Raw genomic sequence first — 16,220 nt, 5'->3', positions numbered from 1 at the left:
ACCACTGGTTTCTCCTCTCAAAGACCTACAAACCCACCACTGGTTTCTCCTCTCAAAGACCTACAAACCCTCCACTGGTCTCTCGTCTCTGCGGGGCGATGGCCTCCGTCGCCCCCGGTCGATCGAAAGGGAGTTGGGTTCAGATTCCCAAATCTGGAGAGGCAGAGATAGGCACCGCGAGGCGTCCAGTGCGGTAACGCAAACGACCCCGGAGAAGCTGGCGGGAGCCCCGGGAAGAGTTCTCTTTTCTTTGTGAAGGGCAGGGCGCGAAGACCTACAAACCCAGCACTGGTATCTCGTCTCTAAAAGACCTACAAACCCAGCACTGGTCTCTCCGTCAATCCCGCCACTGGTCTCGTCTCAAAGACCTACAAACCCAGCGCTGGTCTCTCTGTCAAAACCTCCGCTGGTCTCTCCTCTCTCAAGGACCTAAAAACCCACCACTGGTCTCTCAAAGACCTACAAAACCTCCACTGGTCTCTCCGTCAAACCCAGCACTGGTCTCTCCGTCAAACCCTCCACTGGTCTCTCAAAGACCTACAAAACCTCCACTGGTCTCTCCGTCAAACCCAGCACTGGTCTCTCCGTCAAACCCTCCACTGGTCTCGTCTCTCAAAGACCTACAAAGCCACCGCTGGTCTCTGTCAAAACCTCCACTGGTCTCTCCTCTCTCAAAGACCTACAAACCCACCACTGGTCTCTCCTCTCTCAAAGACCTACAAACCCTCCACTGGTCTCTCCTCTCGTTTGGCTTTGTATTCCTTTGAGTATTGTCATTGTTTGTGTAAATACACAATCTAATAACTGAAAATAAAGAGGTGTGATCTTTAACCTGGTACTGGTCAATCTTTGCATGGCATGGGGCACTACTTCATGTGAGGGGCAATATTTAACCTGGCATGGGGCACTAAGTGTGAATGGGGCAATTGTTGACTTTGCACGGGGCACTAAGTGTGAGATGGGCAATCTTTAACCTGGTACTGGGCACCACATGTGTGAGGGGAAATTTTTCTACTTCTACTTGGCTTGTATTACCTGAACATTTTAATTTTCAGCTATAGGAGGATGCTACTCTTCCTGAAACACCCTTGAGTGTCATTTGGTTGGATGTTTCTGATGACTCAAGTCTGTGGCCTAAATCAAAGAGGATAACAAAGTGGGTGTTCAATACAGCAAGAGCCTGGAGCGATCTAGCATCTGGATCTCAATTCGACCTTCTACACACTGGACAGGATGACTTGAGTGTCATGCAGCTTGGACTGTAGTGTGACTGAATCATGCAAACAATGGGAAGCGACAATGGCTACTTGGTACAATGGATGATGGACTAACGGCATTCCGAATGGACAGAATCGGATGAGAAACCAACCAACTAACTGAAGATGGAAGATGAAACATTCTGCAATGTGGCTTCCCTACCTAACCTCAACATGATGGACTGCTGGCAAGCCCTCTGGATCTCCTGTACTCCTGCCCTGAGATCCAAGTATTTCTCGGGCTGAATCGGAAACCATCTTGGAAACATCCCAACTAGCGTCCCTGTCGAGCTGCAGTTGTGCTCTTCTTCAGAAGAGGTGAAGAAAGCCTCACTGGGGCTTCAAGGTCTATGAAGAGGAACGTTGAAATGTGCGCCATGATTCTCTCCTGTAAGAGCTGTTGTATTCTAGTCGCCGAGAGGGGGAGCCTCACAGCCTACCCTTTGGCGTTTCTCCTTGGAGTCCCTGTCACGGTCTTGACGGACGTTCCAGGTCATGTAACTGATGTCACGACAGCCTTTTGAAAACTTGGTTTCTCCTGAGGGGGGAACCTCTACAGAACTGTAGGCGTCAGATGGCACAGTATCCCAGCATGCATCTCTGGTCACTCAGATCACACCCTGATCAGTAAGGCAACACTCATGCGATGTGCATGCGATGTTTTAGAGAGTAGTAAGGAAGTAGACAAAAGGCATGAGCACAGTTTGTTATTTTGTACTGTTGTCAGCCTTGTTTATGGGTGGGAATTATTTGCTAAATGGGGGGGATATGAAATGTATAGTCAATTATTTGTACATGAACCAACAGCAACAAACTACTAGATCTGCTCAAGGTAAGTCTGTTGGCTGTATTTTGCAACAAGACGACCAAAGCACCCCAAGATCTCCATCGTCGTTCCAGCTCAAGGTAAGGGGCTCCTGCGGGGGGGTTGGTAGTTAGATTCGAGACCGCGATGTGCATGGGTCTATAAAGATGCTGTCTGACTTCACAGGATCTCCTGGACCAGAGGCTGAGGACCAGCAGGTGACCAGATCCCACTGGACCAGGTATGGGTCACAAGGGTGGATTATTATTATTATTATTATGTGGATGTGTCTAGTGCTTTTCTCGCACTTAATTATAATGTAGGGTAACTAGATCCCCTAGACCAGGCATGGGGCACCAGGCTGGACCAGAGGGTATCCAGATCCCCCTGGACCAGGAATGGGGCACCAGGCTGGACCAGAGGGTATCCAGATCCCCCTGGACCAGGAATGGGGCACCAGGCTGGACCAGAGGGTATCCAGATCCCCCTGGACCAGGAATGGGGCACCAGGCTGGACCAGAGGGTATCCAGATCCCCCTGGACCAGGAATGGGGCACCAGGCTGGACCAGAGGGTATCCAGATCCCCCTGGACCAGGAATGGGGCACCAGGCTGGACCAGAGGGTATCCAGATCCCCCTGGACCAGGAATGGGGCACCAGGCTGGACCAGAGGGTATCCAGATCCCCCTGGACCAGGAATGGGGCACCAGGCTGGACCAGAGGGTATCCAGATCCCCCTGGACCAGGAATGGGGCACCAGGCTGGACCAGAGGGTATCCAGATCCCCCTGGACCAGGAATGGGGCACCAGGCTGGACCGGAGGCTGAGGACCGGAGGGTAACCATAACCAAACACTTGACACCTGGAGGTTCTTTTTAATTATTTCAAATGATCGTAGAGGGTCTTCATTAGTTTTTCCTTCAGATTTTTCATTCTGTGAATTTTAGCCAAAGCTGTGATTTGAAGTAATTAAGGTCACATCAGCTGCTACTACTATAGTTTATCCAGCGTACATCAAGGTGGACACTAAAACGTAACAGCTGGTCACACTCACACTTGGTAACGTAACATCACCCTTTTAATGTGTGTTTGTATTGTGAACAGATTAAGCTGACGACCCACCAGGAGCGAGACGAGGACTACGATGGGACTGCTCAAGTCTTTGGAAGGTTAATACCAAGTTTTTTTTTTTTTTTTTACATCGTTTCACCACCAAAGCTATGCTGTTAAATTCACAGAATGTTTTACTATATTCCTGAATTACAAATTCCCAAGTGTGTGCATGTTTCATGTTGAAGTTTAAAATTTGATTCAGAATTATTTAAACAAGGTGTCCAAAGAATAATAAACTACTACCACTGTGTTTCTAGTGTAGAATTCTCAAAACAAAACTATTTTCTTCAACACAAATTATATAAACTAAAAAAATCATGGACAAAATTATGGAGGAGGAGCCACCTATCTGGAGGGAGACCTGGAATCTGGTTAGCCGCCTAGCTGGACATCGTTAGCCTCCTAGCATAATGGATATAGTTAGCTTCATAGCATAATGGATATAGTTAGCTTCATAGCATAATGGATATAGTTAGCTTCATAGCATAATGGATATCGTTAGCTTCATAGCATAATGGGTATTGTTAGCCTCATAGCATAATCAACATCGCTAGCCTCATAGTATAATTGATATTGTAGCATAATTGACATTGGTAGCCCCATAGTGTAATCAACATGGTAGCCTCATAGCGTAATCGACATGGGTAGCCTCATAGTGTAATCGACATTGGTAGCCTCATTGACATTGTTGGCCTATGGCTAGCAACATAGATTATGCTACGAGGCTAACGATTTGTGTTTTTCCTCTTGCAACATTTCAGTGACCCACTGACGGCGCCTCGTCGGAGCTGGACGGTGGAGACTTCAGATGCAACTTCTACCTCGCAGGACGTGACTTAAGTCACGGGTTGTCAAGGGTTCCTTGTTTCTCAAGGGTTCCTTCGCGGGTTCCTCATGGTTCAGTGTTAGGGACAGAGTTAGGGTCAGATGGTCTCACGATGAACCATTGTTTTTTTTTTAATCACATCCCAGAATTGTTTCACTGTGTGCACAGATGTTGAAATGTATACTGATGTTTTATGATATAAAATCATTTAAAATGACCTGGTTGTGTGGCTTGTTGTATGGTAATTTTTATTATACACATGCATGTTACCCTAATGAGGTAAGGTTACCTCTCCCCTCCCCTATATCCTAACCTCCCCCCTCCCCTGTCCCCCCTCCCATATCCTCTCCCAACCTCCCTCCCCTATACCCTAACCTCCCCCTCTATACCCTGACCTCTGTCCTCCTCCCCCCCCCCTCCTCTAACCCTAACCTCTCCCCTATACCCTAACCGCCCGCCTCCCTTACCCTCACCCCCAACCTTACCCTAATCCTCACCCTTATCCTCATCCTTATCCCTAACCCTAAACCTAACCTTAACCATAGCAGCGAATATCAAGCCAGTAAAAGCACGTATGATATTAGCTAACTAGACAATCAGATGGACAGTGGCTATACAGTATAGCTAGTCTAGCTTTCCAACCCAATTTTGTGTAGCCCACCTTCGTGAAATGTGTGATAAACAGGAAAAGGTCCTGCCACACTTACCTGACAACTGGAATGGGGTATTTTTTGGGATTACTGTTGAACTACTGTGTTCACCCGGCTATGAACTGAGACTTGATAAATCATATCAATATATAACATTTCTTGCCTTTTCTCTCTCTATAATGTAACACTATAGTACCATTGATACACTTAATACTAACCCACTCTATATATATCTCTCTTCCCCCTTACCTCACTTGTGAGGTAAACCATTACCAGTCATTAGCCATCCTTGTATTTGGCCCTCATTGCACCTGAAGTCCCATCCCTATGACTGCCCTACCATCGCCTGTTGCTGTCCCCTTGACCGGATTCCTGGCCTGCGCTGCCTAGCGATCCACTACTGCCCTATGACAATTCCTAATCCCTATGACAATTCATCACTACACTAGACTATTTTAACTTTCTGACACTAAATGGGATTCATGCATTATCATACTGGTAAGGTAACCATCCCACCTCTTTGTAACATACACCCCAGGTGGCTCTAAACACCATGTTCTATTCTCTACACCTAACTAACCTATTCATTTATCATGTATACAAACCTCACTTCCCTGTAACTGACCCTAGGCAGATGGGTCAGGCCCTCGAGTCGTGGATCTGCTCGGTTTCTTCCTATATGTATCTCCAATTCTATGGAGTTTTTCCTCGCCCCTGTTACTCATGGGCTCTCTCTGAATGTTCAATACTCTGTAAAGCGCCGTGAGACGTGTAATGTTTTGGCACTCTATAAATAAAATTGAATTGAATGTTAACTTGTGTATAATTCCCAATTTTTATTGATATATTTGCACTTTTAATCTTGCTGAATTCTACAAGGCAAATATTAAGTTAAAACTTAGTTCCCCGGCCCCATTCGTTTTTGTAAGGAAATGTTCTATTTTGTCTAATTTTAGGCAAAGTATAAGACAATACTTTCTTAACAGTATAATTGGAACCATGAATAAGTCGTTCAAGTAACAATATTGAAATACTAACATTGTTGGATAAGACAGAATTTGGTTTTATTCTGAATCCAGTGAAACAGATTGGTGGTTTTAGCTGAAACTTTCAGGTGTTTATTTATGTTTAAGTATTTAGCAGACACTTTTATCCAAAGCGACATACATAAAAAATACATATAAAACAATCACTCTAAACATAATTTAAGGGAAGAATGTAATACAAAATATCAATACAAAGTGTCAAGACAGAATAAACTCTGCTGCTGCAGCAACAGAGATACAGTCTATAAGTCCCTAAGATATCTAATGTATTCATACATTGTTTATGTAGGATATACGTACATGTATATATAACCTAATCATATTGTTTCTTCTACTTAAAAATAGCTGACCGTTTTTTTCCCCTTCTCGGGGATTATATTCCCAGTTTTGATCTCGGACGTCTGGTCACTTATAGCATATAAGAATATTCTATTACTGTTAAGCCAACTATGAATAATAAAACACGCCAAAACATGTGTCCTTTATCATAGCTACACGTATGACAAAAAACCGCGTGAAAATCAGTGGTATTCAGTGAGGTAAGATTAATTAAATGCGCTGACAGTTCATTGCTCCTGCCAAATGAATTACACTGAGTGGAGCGGATCACCACTCCAAGATGGCGGCCCCGCGTCTCGTCAGCGCCAGTAGGCAGTAGCGGTCGATGCTGCGTCTACTTATAAGATGTCTATGGTTATGACGACTTGACTTTCGCAGGTACGGGTACACGTTTCCATGGTAACAGCGCGCTCCACCAATCAAAGACGTCATGTTACACTTTAGGATTATGGGTAGTGTAGTGCTTTTAAATGGCATCACGAATAAAACAAGTTTTTCTAAAAACTAGAAGTAAACTTCTTTAACTGGTGGCTTCTACAGGAGCATATACCACCTTTCACAATATAGCGGCGCGTGGCAAGTATACTTTGGATTGTTACGACAGTATGGCTTTTAATCAAAACCTCAATGGAGAAAATGAATGGGATTTTTACTTCCCGAACCACACTGTTGCGCTTTGTAACAAACGAATGAACAATGACGACTTCCGGAGTCTTTTCGTCACCTCGGCTAAGCGGAAGTCGTCACCTCGGCTTGTCACGAAAACACTTCCGCCTCAAGTTGTAAAGAAAACAGAGCAAACTAAAAGGTTTCCGACGACACTACCTAACCATTAAAGACAATAAACCAAAAGGTAGATATCTGCTAATATTGTCATGAACCGATAAAACGACACGATTTATACTCCGTTCCTTGTCGGCGCGCTTTAGCCGTGTAACCGTTAATAAAAAATAAAAACAAACCATTGAAGCGAGCTAGAATGCTATGCTAACGGCTGCTAGCGACAGCAGGACGGCCCTTAATTAATCACCGACTCTTAACATCCTAATTAATTTGTCATTAACAACCAAAGTGTGCCCATGTTGTGAATGTTCAGTTAGCCATAACCAGCCTTACAGCTGGTTGCACTGACTGCTGGGACGTCCGCTCACGTTAGCTCGATGCGTTAGCACTGCTGTTGCTGGACTATCATGTTTGATAGTTTAAAAATGGACAGTATCATAACAATGGACTTTCAAATAAATATTTTTAGAGCTTCACAGACATGACTAAGTTACCCCGTCACTGTTTGATGAGCTCTAAATGATTAGGCCTAATGTGTGGTCACATAGGGATCCCATTGAAAACATTGAGGTTTAATGTACAATTAATGTTTGGCTTTCTTTACGGGTTTCCTGATGGGTACCTGAAGGTAATGCCATTATCTCAGACAGATTGATATTTTGTTGATCCAGGTTCAAACAAATGTAAAAAATCTTACTGTTTGGCTTAACGTTTGACTTCAAATAGAGTCGTCTCTTCTTCACTGCCCGATATAGAAACCACATGTGCGTCAACGTAAATTATGTTAACCAATGACAACAGCTGTGATGACCAGACACCTGCAGCCATCATTTTAAGCTGCAAACAAGAACTGAGCAGCAGTGGCACGAAGAATGTTTTCAACCCAGATAAACAAAGTCACATGTCTGAGAAATAGACATGCAGATGATGGGCATGTCTACCGTAACCTGCAAGCCACAAGATGGGTCCAACAAAGTGTGCATTCTACCTCACTGTTTACAGGAGGATCACATTAGCCATGGCTAAGGATACACAGATGGGCTTTTGTCACACACTGTTGTTTTTTGATCAAAGATAGTATTAGCCTTTAAAATGATTAAATGTCTTGAGTCGTTGGAATGTTTAGGTAGACGCTTGACTGAAAGTACTTGTTGGCTGGTCTCTTCGCTGCCATATCATTTCTTGTAATGGGGTTGGGTACCAATGGCTGCAGTACCTTAACCAATTAATCCACCGGGGCCACAAAAAAGACAAGACAGAAAGTAGGTAACAAAATATGCTATAGGTTTGCTATGGGATCATCGTGTGACCCAAAGGAAGATGTTTCATCATGATAATACATATGTATAGGTCACAAATGGGGCCTGGATCACATGTGAAACTGTATCATAGCGCATTGTTTGGGCCACAAATGAAGCTACTGAACAGTGCCGCAACACTTTACCCATGCTTTGTTTTCTCGCCTCCTTTTTTCTAGCTGTTGTCACTCTGGAGCTCGGGAGATTGTACGGGTGTTTGTGTGGCTGAGAGTGTGGGTGTGGGTGGGTGTGTGTGTGTGTGTGTGGGTGGGTGTGTGTGAGAGAGACAGTGGCTGTCCCTGCTGTAGCCTTTATATAATTTTTATTGGGACGGGCTCCTCCCTGGAGAATGACAATGGAGGAGATGAAGAATGAAGCGGAGACCAGCTCCATGGTATCAATGACGCTGTATGCTGTGATGTACCCAGTTTTCAATGAGGTAACGCTTCTTCTGCACACATTGCATTGTTACTTTTGGTTTTGTCTATTTGTTGCTATATACATACCATGCAGCATTATTATTATTTTTGCATTAGCATTATTTTTATATTTTATATTATTATTTTTGCGAGTATTTTTCTCTTACTCAAACACATTAAGTGTATTGTGAACGGCAGACGATTTGCCTAACTTTCAAAGGAGAATGTGGGTCATCTTGCTTCACTTGAGGACTCTCTGTCTAGGTTAAACACTTGGCTGATATGTTTACCCTGTATCCCACCTGTCTTTGAAACTGAAGAATGAAAGGAATAAACCTGAAAGTCGGGGTCAGGGGAATTGGATTTTCTTCTCCATGGCATCAGCAAGGCTAGACGCTGTTCAAACAGTTGATACAAAGAACACTAGACACAGCCTTTTCTGGCCTTGTGGGCCGTATCCGACGTCCAGACATACAAACACCCTCAAGATAAGATTGGAGCGTCTAGTTCAGGATGGAGACGAGCACGCACACATACACGTGCCACAGACTACCAGTCGTTTCTTGGGTGCATTGATATAATAAGAATAACTAATACTCATTTATTTTTATCTACTTATTCCCAGAAGGGTGTTGTCAAATGTGTGCCTTTATAAGCAATACTGTTGTCCTGTGAAAATGATTATGTTTGAAAAGTGATATATTGTGAAACTACTGATAGGTTATGAATAGTGTTTTCTTATTGGTATGCCTTGTGTTTCTTCAGCTGGAGAGGATCAACCTTTCAGCCGCCCAGACTCTCAGAGCAGCCTTCATCAAGGTAGGAGCTCCCGCCTGGGGATGAGCAGGTTGCATCCTTGCGTCCTTCTTTCATCCATTCATATACTGGGTTCTCCCCAGGATTTCTCCACAAAGTTGGAACGAGGGCAAACCATAAAAAAGCTGTACTTATAATAACCAGCTTGTAATCAAGTCATTGGCTTGTTGACAGTGTTTTTATTTGTTACCTGCAACCCATCATCCAAATGAGTGTGTGTGTGTGTGTGTGTGTGTGTGTGTGTGTGTGTGTGTGTGTGTGTGTGTGTGTGTGTGTGTGTGTGTGTGTGTGTGTGTGTGTGTGTGTGTGTGTGTGTGTTTGGTGTGTTTTCTCCAAATGCTCTTGCATAGCGCTAGTATTATAGTGCAGTGCAATTCCATTGAAAATTCGCACAATTTACAAACCACCTTTTTGGTTTTACGACCATTTAAAGCCCCACCCCTACGTTTGAAGCAAAGGACGATGCCACACTCCACCTAGGGGACCTATTAGGCTCCTTTGAACACGGACGGCGGGCGGCGGTGTGGAAGCCATTTTATTGCAAAGTGTGTCGATAAATCCACACGGCCTGGTGCTCCATGTGCCATGCAGGAGGCGTGCACTGCACACTGATTCCTCGATGTGCAACAGGTGTGCAGCCTCAGAGCTTAAGGTCAAGAGCGTTCACACCACAGTGCAGCCGCACTGTAACTTTCAGCAACGCTCCAAACCCTGGCGCGCATTGCGACACGCTATCGATCCACGCCCATCGTACTGAAACAGGAAAACGACCTCAGTTCGAACCCTCCCACTTGTGTGGTCCTTTGACCCGCACTCCATTGAAGCTCTGCCGCTTCCCCGTCAAACACCGGATCGACTTTTGAACCGAGAGCCACGGACTGCCTCCTCACACACTTACCCCCATTTTATTGTAGTTTCGCTTTTGGAAGTGTTAATAACAGGAGTTTTTCGCAACTGAACAGTTTCAGTAATTACATTGGAAGAAACAACGATAAATATTCACTTATTTGGGGAGACCCCTGATATGACGTCCATCCAAGACCAAAAAAGACAATGCAGACAGACATTGCCCAAGCGGACTGCGGTAAGGTCATGAGTTTTGTTCTAACACACATTCCACATTGGTCTTGTGGGAATTCAAACAGTTCTACTCAAGCGCCTCTTCTTGCCCCCCCCCCCCCCCAACATCTGTCCCCTGATGCAGATCAGCATCGATATGAATCAATGAAACGTTAATCTGAATCGTGAAGCTGTAAGCACCATAATATACCTCAATATATATATCCCTTTTGGCAGAAATCCCCCAAAAAGCCTGACATTAAGAATGCATCAAAAATTAGTTTTAATAAAAACTTGGACTATTATATATATATAATATATATATATTATAATATATATATATTATATTATATATAGACTATTATATATATATATATATATATATATATATATATATATATATATATATATATGTTTGTGTATATATATGTATGTATATTTGAGTATCCCCACGTGTGTGGTGCATTACCCTAAACCCCCACAGAGGGCAGCAATGTTTCCCCCTGTAAACTGCATGTCCCAGAACACCAGAGCTAGCCTAGTAGCATCCCTCATTAGCATTACAAGGCATCCTAACAGTCATACATAGTGAACAGGGGAAACACCTTTGATGTCCTTGTGTCGTTATCAGAGAACCGTTAAAGTTGGATGTTACAGAGAGCGTGTCTTGGGTTCACAGCTGTACCCCCGGGTGTTGTTAGTCTGTTGCTTCTAATTGTCTGTATGGCCTCCAGCTTGCGTTGACTGACTAATGAATCAGGAGCACGTTGTCTATGCAGTATAACCTGACCTCAAGGCACCGGCACTCTGCCTTCCAGGCAACAAAAAGCACAATGGTGGAACGAACACTGACATTTTGATAAAACGAAAACTTGATTTATATATCAAACACATAGGCCTTTCAGACTGTTTTACAAAGGCAGGAATCACATTTGAAACTTTGAGACCAATTGAAAGAGAAAGGTTGAAGGGTAAAATAGAATTGAAATGAAACCTAAAATACGAGGAAGGACAGCTGTGGGTAAAAGCCCAGGTTTTAAAGTATAGAGTGTTGAACCATTGATGGTCTGGAAGTTGGAAGTTAAAGCGGTGTGCTGCACCGTGACGATCTGCAGGTCAGCCTCACTGTGCTGGCCCTGTGGTCCCTAGGGGTGTGGTGGACACCTGCTACCCACCGCCGCATCAAAGGCCCACTCAAGAAGACGGACTGGATCAAAGCGTGGCAGCAGCCAGATTTCTCTTTTGAATGTTTGAACGTGTATGGTCGAATGCAAGCTCTTAAACGAGTTGACGTGACACAGGAGCACGTGGCTTCCATACATACGTCGTAGCAGTCAATTCAAAAGCATTCAAAGGTCATTCCCCTATTATTTGGCTGTCAAAGAGGGCCTTATAAAGCAGATGTTTGAGTAGGCATCAATCCAATGCATCAGCTGTGTTTTAAGACTGTTAGAGCGCGGGATGTGTGTTTGTTAAGCATAATTTCTGTCCAGTTTATGGCTTTTTGTGTGTGCGTGTGTCTGCGTGGTGTCCCAGGCAGAGCGAGAGAACCCGGGCCTGACCCAGGATATCATCATGAAGATCCTGGAGAAGAAAAACGTTCAAATCAACTTCACAGAGTCTCTGTTGCGCATGGCCGCCGATGATGTGGAAGGTGGGTGGGTGCTAGGAAGTTGGGAAAATAATTGTGACAATGCACTGCAGTGTCCCATCAATGTGATAAGGCTCTCTCTCACACACACACACACACACACACACACACACACACACACACACACACACACACACACACACACACACACACACACACACACACACACACACACACACACACACACACAGAGTGTGAGAGTGTGTGTGTACACACTTCCCAACCCTGAGTGGCAGTGTACCGGTGTAGGTAAAAAAAACAACCAAAAAACCCTGTATTTAAAGGTCAGGTTTTAAATGTACAGTGAGGAATGGCCAACTGTTTGCTGTCAGTGTCTCCCGGATCCACCGTGTTCAGGTGTTAGCCACGCCCCCGCCGTACTCAGGCCCGCGCTCTGACCACACCCCCTCCCCCCTGCAGAGTTCATGATTGACCGTCCAGAGCAGGAGTTCCTGGACCTGAACGAGAAGGCCCGCGCCCTGAAGCACATCCTCAGCAAGATCCCAGACGAGATCAACGACCGAGTCCGCTTCCTGCAGACCATCAAGTGAGTCTGAGCCCCGCCCCCCCCCCCCCCCCCCCCCCTCCCTCACAGCGGGGGCCCTCACAGGGGGTCCTCTCACAGCGGGGGAGACGGGGCGGGAGACCAGGGTCGCTCTCATCACTATGGTGTGAGTGAGTGTGTGTGTGTGTGTGTGTGAGAGAGAAAGAGAGACGTGGAACGGCCAGATGTGTTGTTTTTGTTTTGTTTAGTCAGCTTTGTTTTTTAACAAAACGGGAACATTGCCAGAGATTGTGTGTAGTCGGGCATCTTTTAGATCTTTTAGTCAAAAGCATAGACAAACAAAAAAAGAATAAAAATACAATGATGCCACACACACACACACACACACACACACACACACACACACACACTCTTGGAGTTAAGTGAAGCACTTAACTTGACCGCCTGCCATTGGTGAATTCCTCTGAGCCCCTGGCCTGATTTCCATCTTGCTGTCCTCCTCAGGGCGTTAGCTGTGTGATGGCGTCCCTCAGTATTTGTGTGTTGAGCCGGCGGGCAGTGCAGGGCGCAGTATGTAAATTTGTCTGATTCATGTCCCTGTGGCCGCCGCCGCCCAGTGCTAGAGCCTCTGTAGCGCCGGAGAACACCGTCCAGTCACACGATAGACCTGACCCCACCGACCCCTGACCCCACCTCCACCGACCCCACCTCCACCTGACCCCACCGACCCCTGACCCCACCTCCACCTGACCCCACCGACCCCTGACCCCACCTCCACCGACCCCTGACCCCACCTCCACCGACCCCACCTCCACCTGACCCCACCGACCCCTGACCCCACCTCCACCTGACCCCACCGACCCCTGACCCCACCTCCACCGACCCCTGACCCCACCTCCACCGACCCCACCTCCACCTGACCCCACCGACCCCTGACCCCACCTCCACCTGACCCCACCGACCCCTGACCCCACCTCCACCGACCCCTGACCCCACCTCCACCGACCCTTGACCCCACCGACCCCTGACCCTACCTCCACCGACCCCTGACCCCACCTTCACCGAACCCGACTCCAGTGACCTCCACTGACCCCACCTCCACTGACACCACCTAAAGGGAAACAATGGTGGTGTCAAGAGGAAGGTATTTCTTCTTATATTTCCTGTTAACCTGATAACCTGTTTCTCAAGACCAGCGCTCCGTGGAACGGGTTTGGTTTCAGACAATATCAGTTTTTTTTCCCAGAGAACCACAACAACAACACAAAGTATACACAACCAAGTATAACAACAAAGTATATACAACCAACTATACGCAGCATATTGCTGTGTGTGTCTAATACCGTGTGCATCCATTATGTCCCTCCTGCCTTCTGTGTAGAGCGTGTCTGGGTGGACCCATGGAGAGGTCTGTGTTAATGTCTGGACCCACTGAGAGTCTGTTAATGTCTGGACCCACTGAGAGTCTGTGGCCCCACTGAGTGTTGCCTTATACGATCGGTAAAACAACAACGCTTTTGGCCCTCCTATATCAGATACACCGATGTGATTGGTTAGTGTTCTGGGTTTGGGCAATCAAGGAGTGAGAATATTACTCGTTCCCAGAGTGACTCGCTGGGTATGTGAGCCTTGTAATCATGTGTCTCCGCTGGGTTACAGGGACATCGCCAGCGCCATCAAAGAGCTGCTGGACACGGTCAACAACGTCATAAAGAAATATCAGTACCAGAACCGCAGGGTGAGTGAACCAATGGTCTCACTCTCTCTCACTCTCTTATCGCTCTCTCATTTATTTGAATTTCCACCCTGCTCCATTTCAGCAGATTCATGTATGTTTGCTGTAATGGAAAAATACAAACACACTACATCCGCAAGTGTCAAGTGTGTCTGTAGATTCAGGTTTAGATTCCGGGGAGTTGGTTCACACAATTTGCAGTGTAACCGCAGCCTGCCTGCCTCTATCTCTCTTTCTATCTATCTATCTCTCTCTCTCGTTCGCTCTCTCTGTCGTCCCCCCCCCCCCCATATTGCTTGTTAGCTTAACTAAATTATCCTAACTCATGTAACTAACTTTACTTGACTAATCTTACCAAACTCATGTCCTCTGTTCTAACTAACTTAGACTAATTTATTCCCTCTGTTCTAAGTAACTTAACCTAACTCCTGTCCCCTGTTCTAACTAACTTAACCTAACTCATGTTAACTTAACTAACCTAACCTAACTCATGTCCCCTGTTCTAACTAACCTAGCCTAACCCATGTTAACTTGACTGCCTTAACCTAACTCATGTTAACTTAACTATCCTAACCTAACTCATGTTAACTAAACTCATGTTAACTCGCCTATCCTAACTCCTGTCCCCTGCTCTCGGTGTGAAGGCCCTGGAGCACCAGAAGAAGGAGTTTGTGAAGTACTCCAAGAGCTTCAGTGACACCCTGAAGACCTACTTCAAGGACGGAAAGTGAGTAGTTCACCCAGGGCCGCTAGTTACCTCTAGTAGTAGGTCACACTACTTTCACATCACATCAGAATGGAAAGAACCTCCTGTAAGAACAAGTCCGCTCGCACACCTCGTATTCCTCCTCTGAGCCCTGAGTGTGTGTGTGTGTGTGTTTCCCTTACAGGGCAATTAATGTGTTCATCAGTGCAAACCGTCTCATTCACCAAACCAACCTCATTCTCCAAACCTTCAAGACCGTGGCCTAGCAACCCCCCAGACCACCACCCCGCTGTCCCGCCCACCTCCTCTGGGGGCCGCTGATAGGACGCTTGCAGAGGGGAGGACCCCTATATGTAAATTAGAGAGTTGATTTTAGAGTTGGGCTGAATTCCATTTGATTGAGATTGCAACCGAGGGACTGAAGGTGCCATCTTTTCTTTTTTTTTATCTTTTTTTTTTTTTTTTCCAGTCAGGATTTGTCCGGTCTTGAAGTGGAGCAGAGAACGCTGTCAGCCAAACATCTTGACGATTGATTTTATTTAGACAATTTTAATTTATAACCCTGGTCTTTATTGTTATTGGGTTGCTTTTGTTTTGTTTTTTTTATGCAGGAGAGGTGTTTATTAAAGACTAATTGCCATTTTTCTAATATATTCCCGTTGATGATTTGACTTTTTGCTTTCCGATCGTAGTGGTGAGTCTAGGTGTGTTCGCTGCAGCACGCTGTCCGCTTGTACCCCCATCCCCCCCCCCGGTAAACAGGCTTTGGTCTCTCGTGTTCACTTGGCTGGGGGAGGAACCAGAGGGGGTCCCTGGGCTGTGGCCCCGTGCGGCCCCTCACGCCAACCCGCTGACATTCTTTCTCTCCAGAAGACCGCCAAAAGACTTTCAGCACACTGCGCCTTACGAGACGTCCCGTAACATTCCCTCCCCGTCACTGAGTGTGTTAGCATACCGAGCATTCCCTGACTCTGGGATTGCAGTGGGAGAGAGATAAGACGCTCTGTATTTAACGGATATCTGGTTGCAAATGTTCAATAAACAGTTTCCAAATGTTAACTTTTTTCGTATCTTATGTAATTGTCTCGCTCATTTTTGGTGTGTGTGTGTGTGTGCGTGCATGTGTGCGTGTATGTATGCATGAGTGTGTATGTATGTATGAGTGTGTGTGTGTGTGTTTTCCAGCACCACATAAATTTGTGTCCAGTGAGGC

General features: G+C 45.7%; 1 protein-coding gene and 1 long non-coding RNA gene across 3 annotated transcripts; both read left to right on the top strand.

The window, feature by feature from the left end:
* The first annotated feature begins 3,104 nt into the window (after positions 1-3,104).
* On the top strand, positions 3,105-4,217 carry LOC311362121. The gene is made up of 2 exons (XR_014638723.1): positions 3,105-3,230; positions 3,936-4,217. It is a non-coding gene; the product is annotated as an uncharacterized lncRNA (long non-coding RNA).
* Positions 4,218-6,797: 2,580 nt separating this feature from the next.
* On the top strand, positions 6,798-16,066 carry LOC311362688 (programmed cell death protein 10). Of its 2 annotated transcripts, XM_084482588.1 has the most exons (8): positions 6,798-6,888; positions 8,296-8,555; positions 9,301-9,354; positions 11,947-12,064; positions 12,482-12,608; positions 14,226-14,304; positions 14,946-15,028; positions 15,192-16,066. In XM_084482588.1, the coding sequence occupies exons 2-8, from the start codon at positions 8,466-8,468 to the stop codon at positions 15,271-15,273; spliced, it is 633 nt and encodes a 210-aa protein (XP_084338714.1). In that variant the 5' UTR covers positions 6,798-6,888; positions 8,296-8,465; the 3' UTR covers positions 15,274-16,066. The 2 variants fall into 2 exon arrangements, with proteins under 2 accessions (XP_084338714.1, XP_084338715.1); XM_084482589.1 differs by lacking the exons at positions 6,798-6,888; positions 8,296-8,555; positions 9,301-9,354 and adding an exon at positions 9,361-10,435.
* Positions 16,067-16,220: the final 154 nt, after the last annotated feature.

This window comes from Micromesistius poutassou, assembly GCF_964030765.1.
Source record: "Micromesistius poutassou genome assembly, chromosome: 17".
NCBI lineage: Eukaryota > Metazoa > Chordata > Actinopteri > Gadiformes > Gadidae > Micromesistius > Micromesistius poutassou.
Note: the sequence above shows the minus strand (reverse complement) of the source record. Positions and strands in the feature narration are given on the sequence as shown.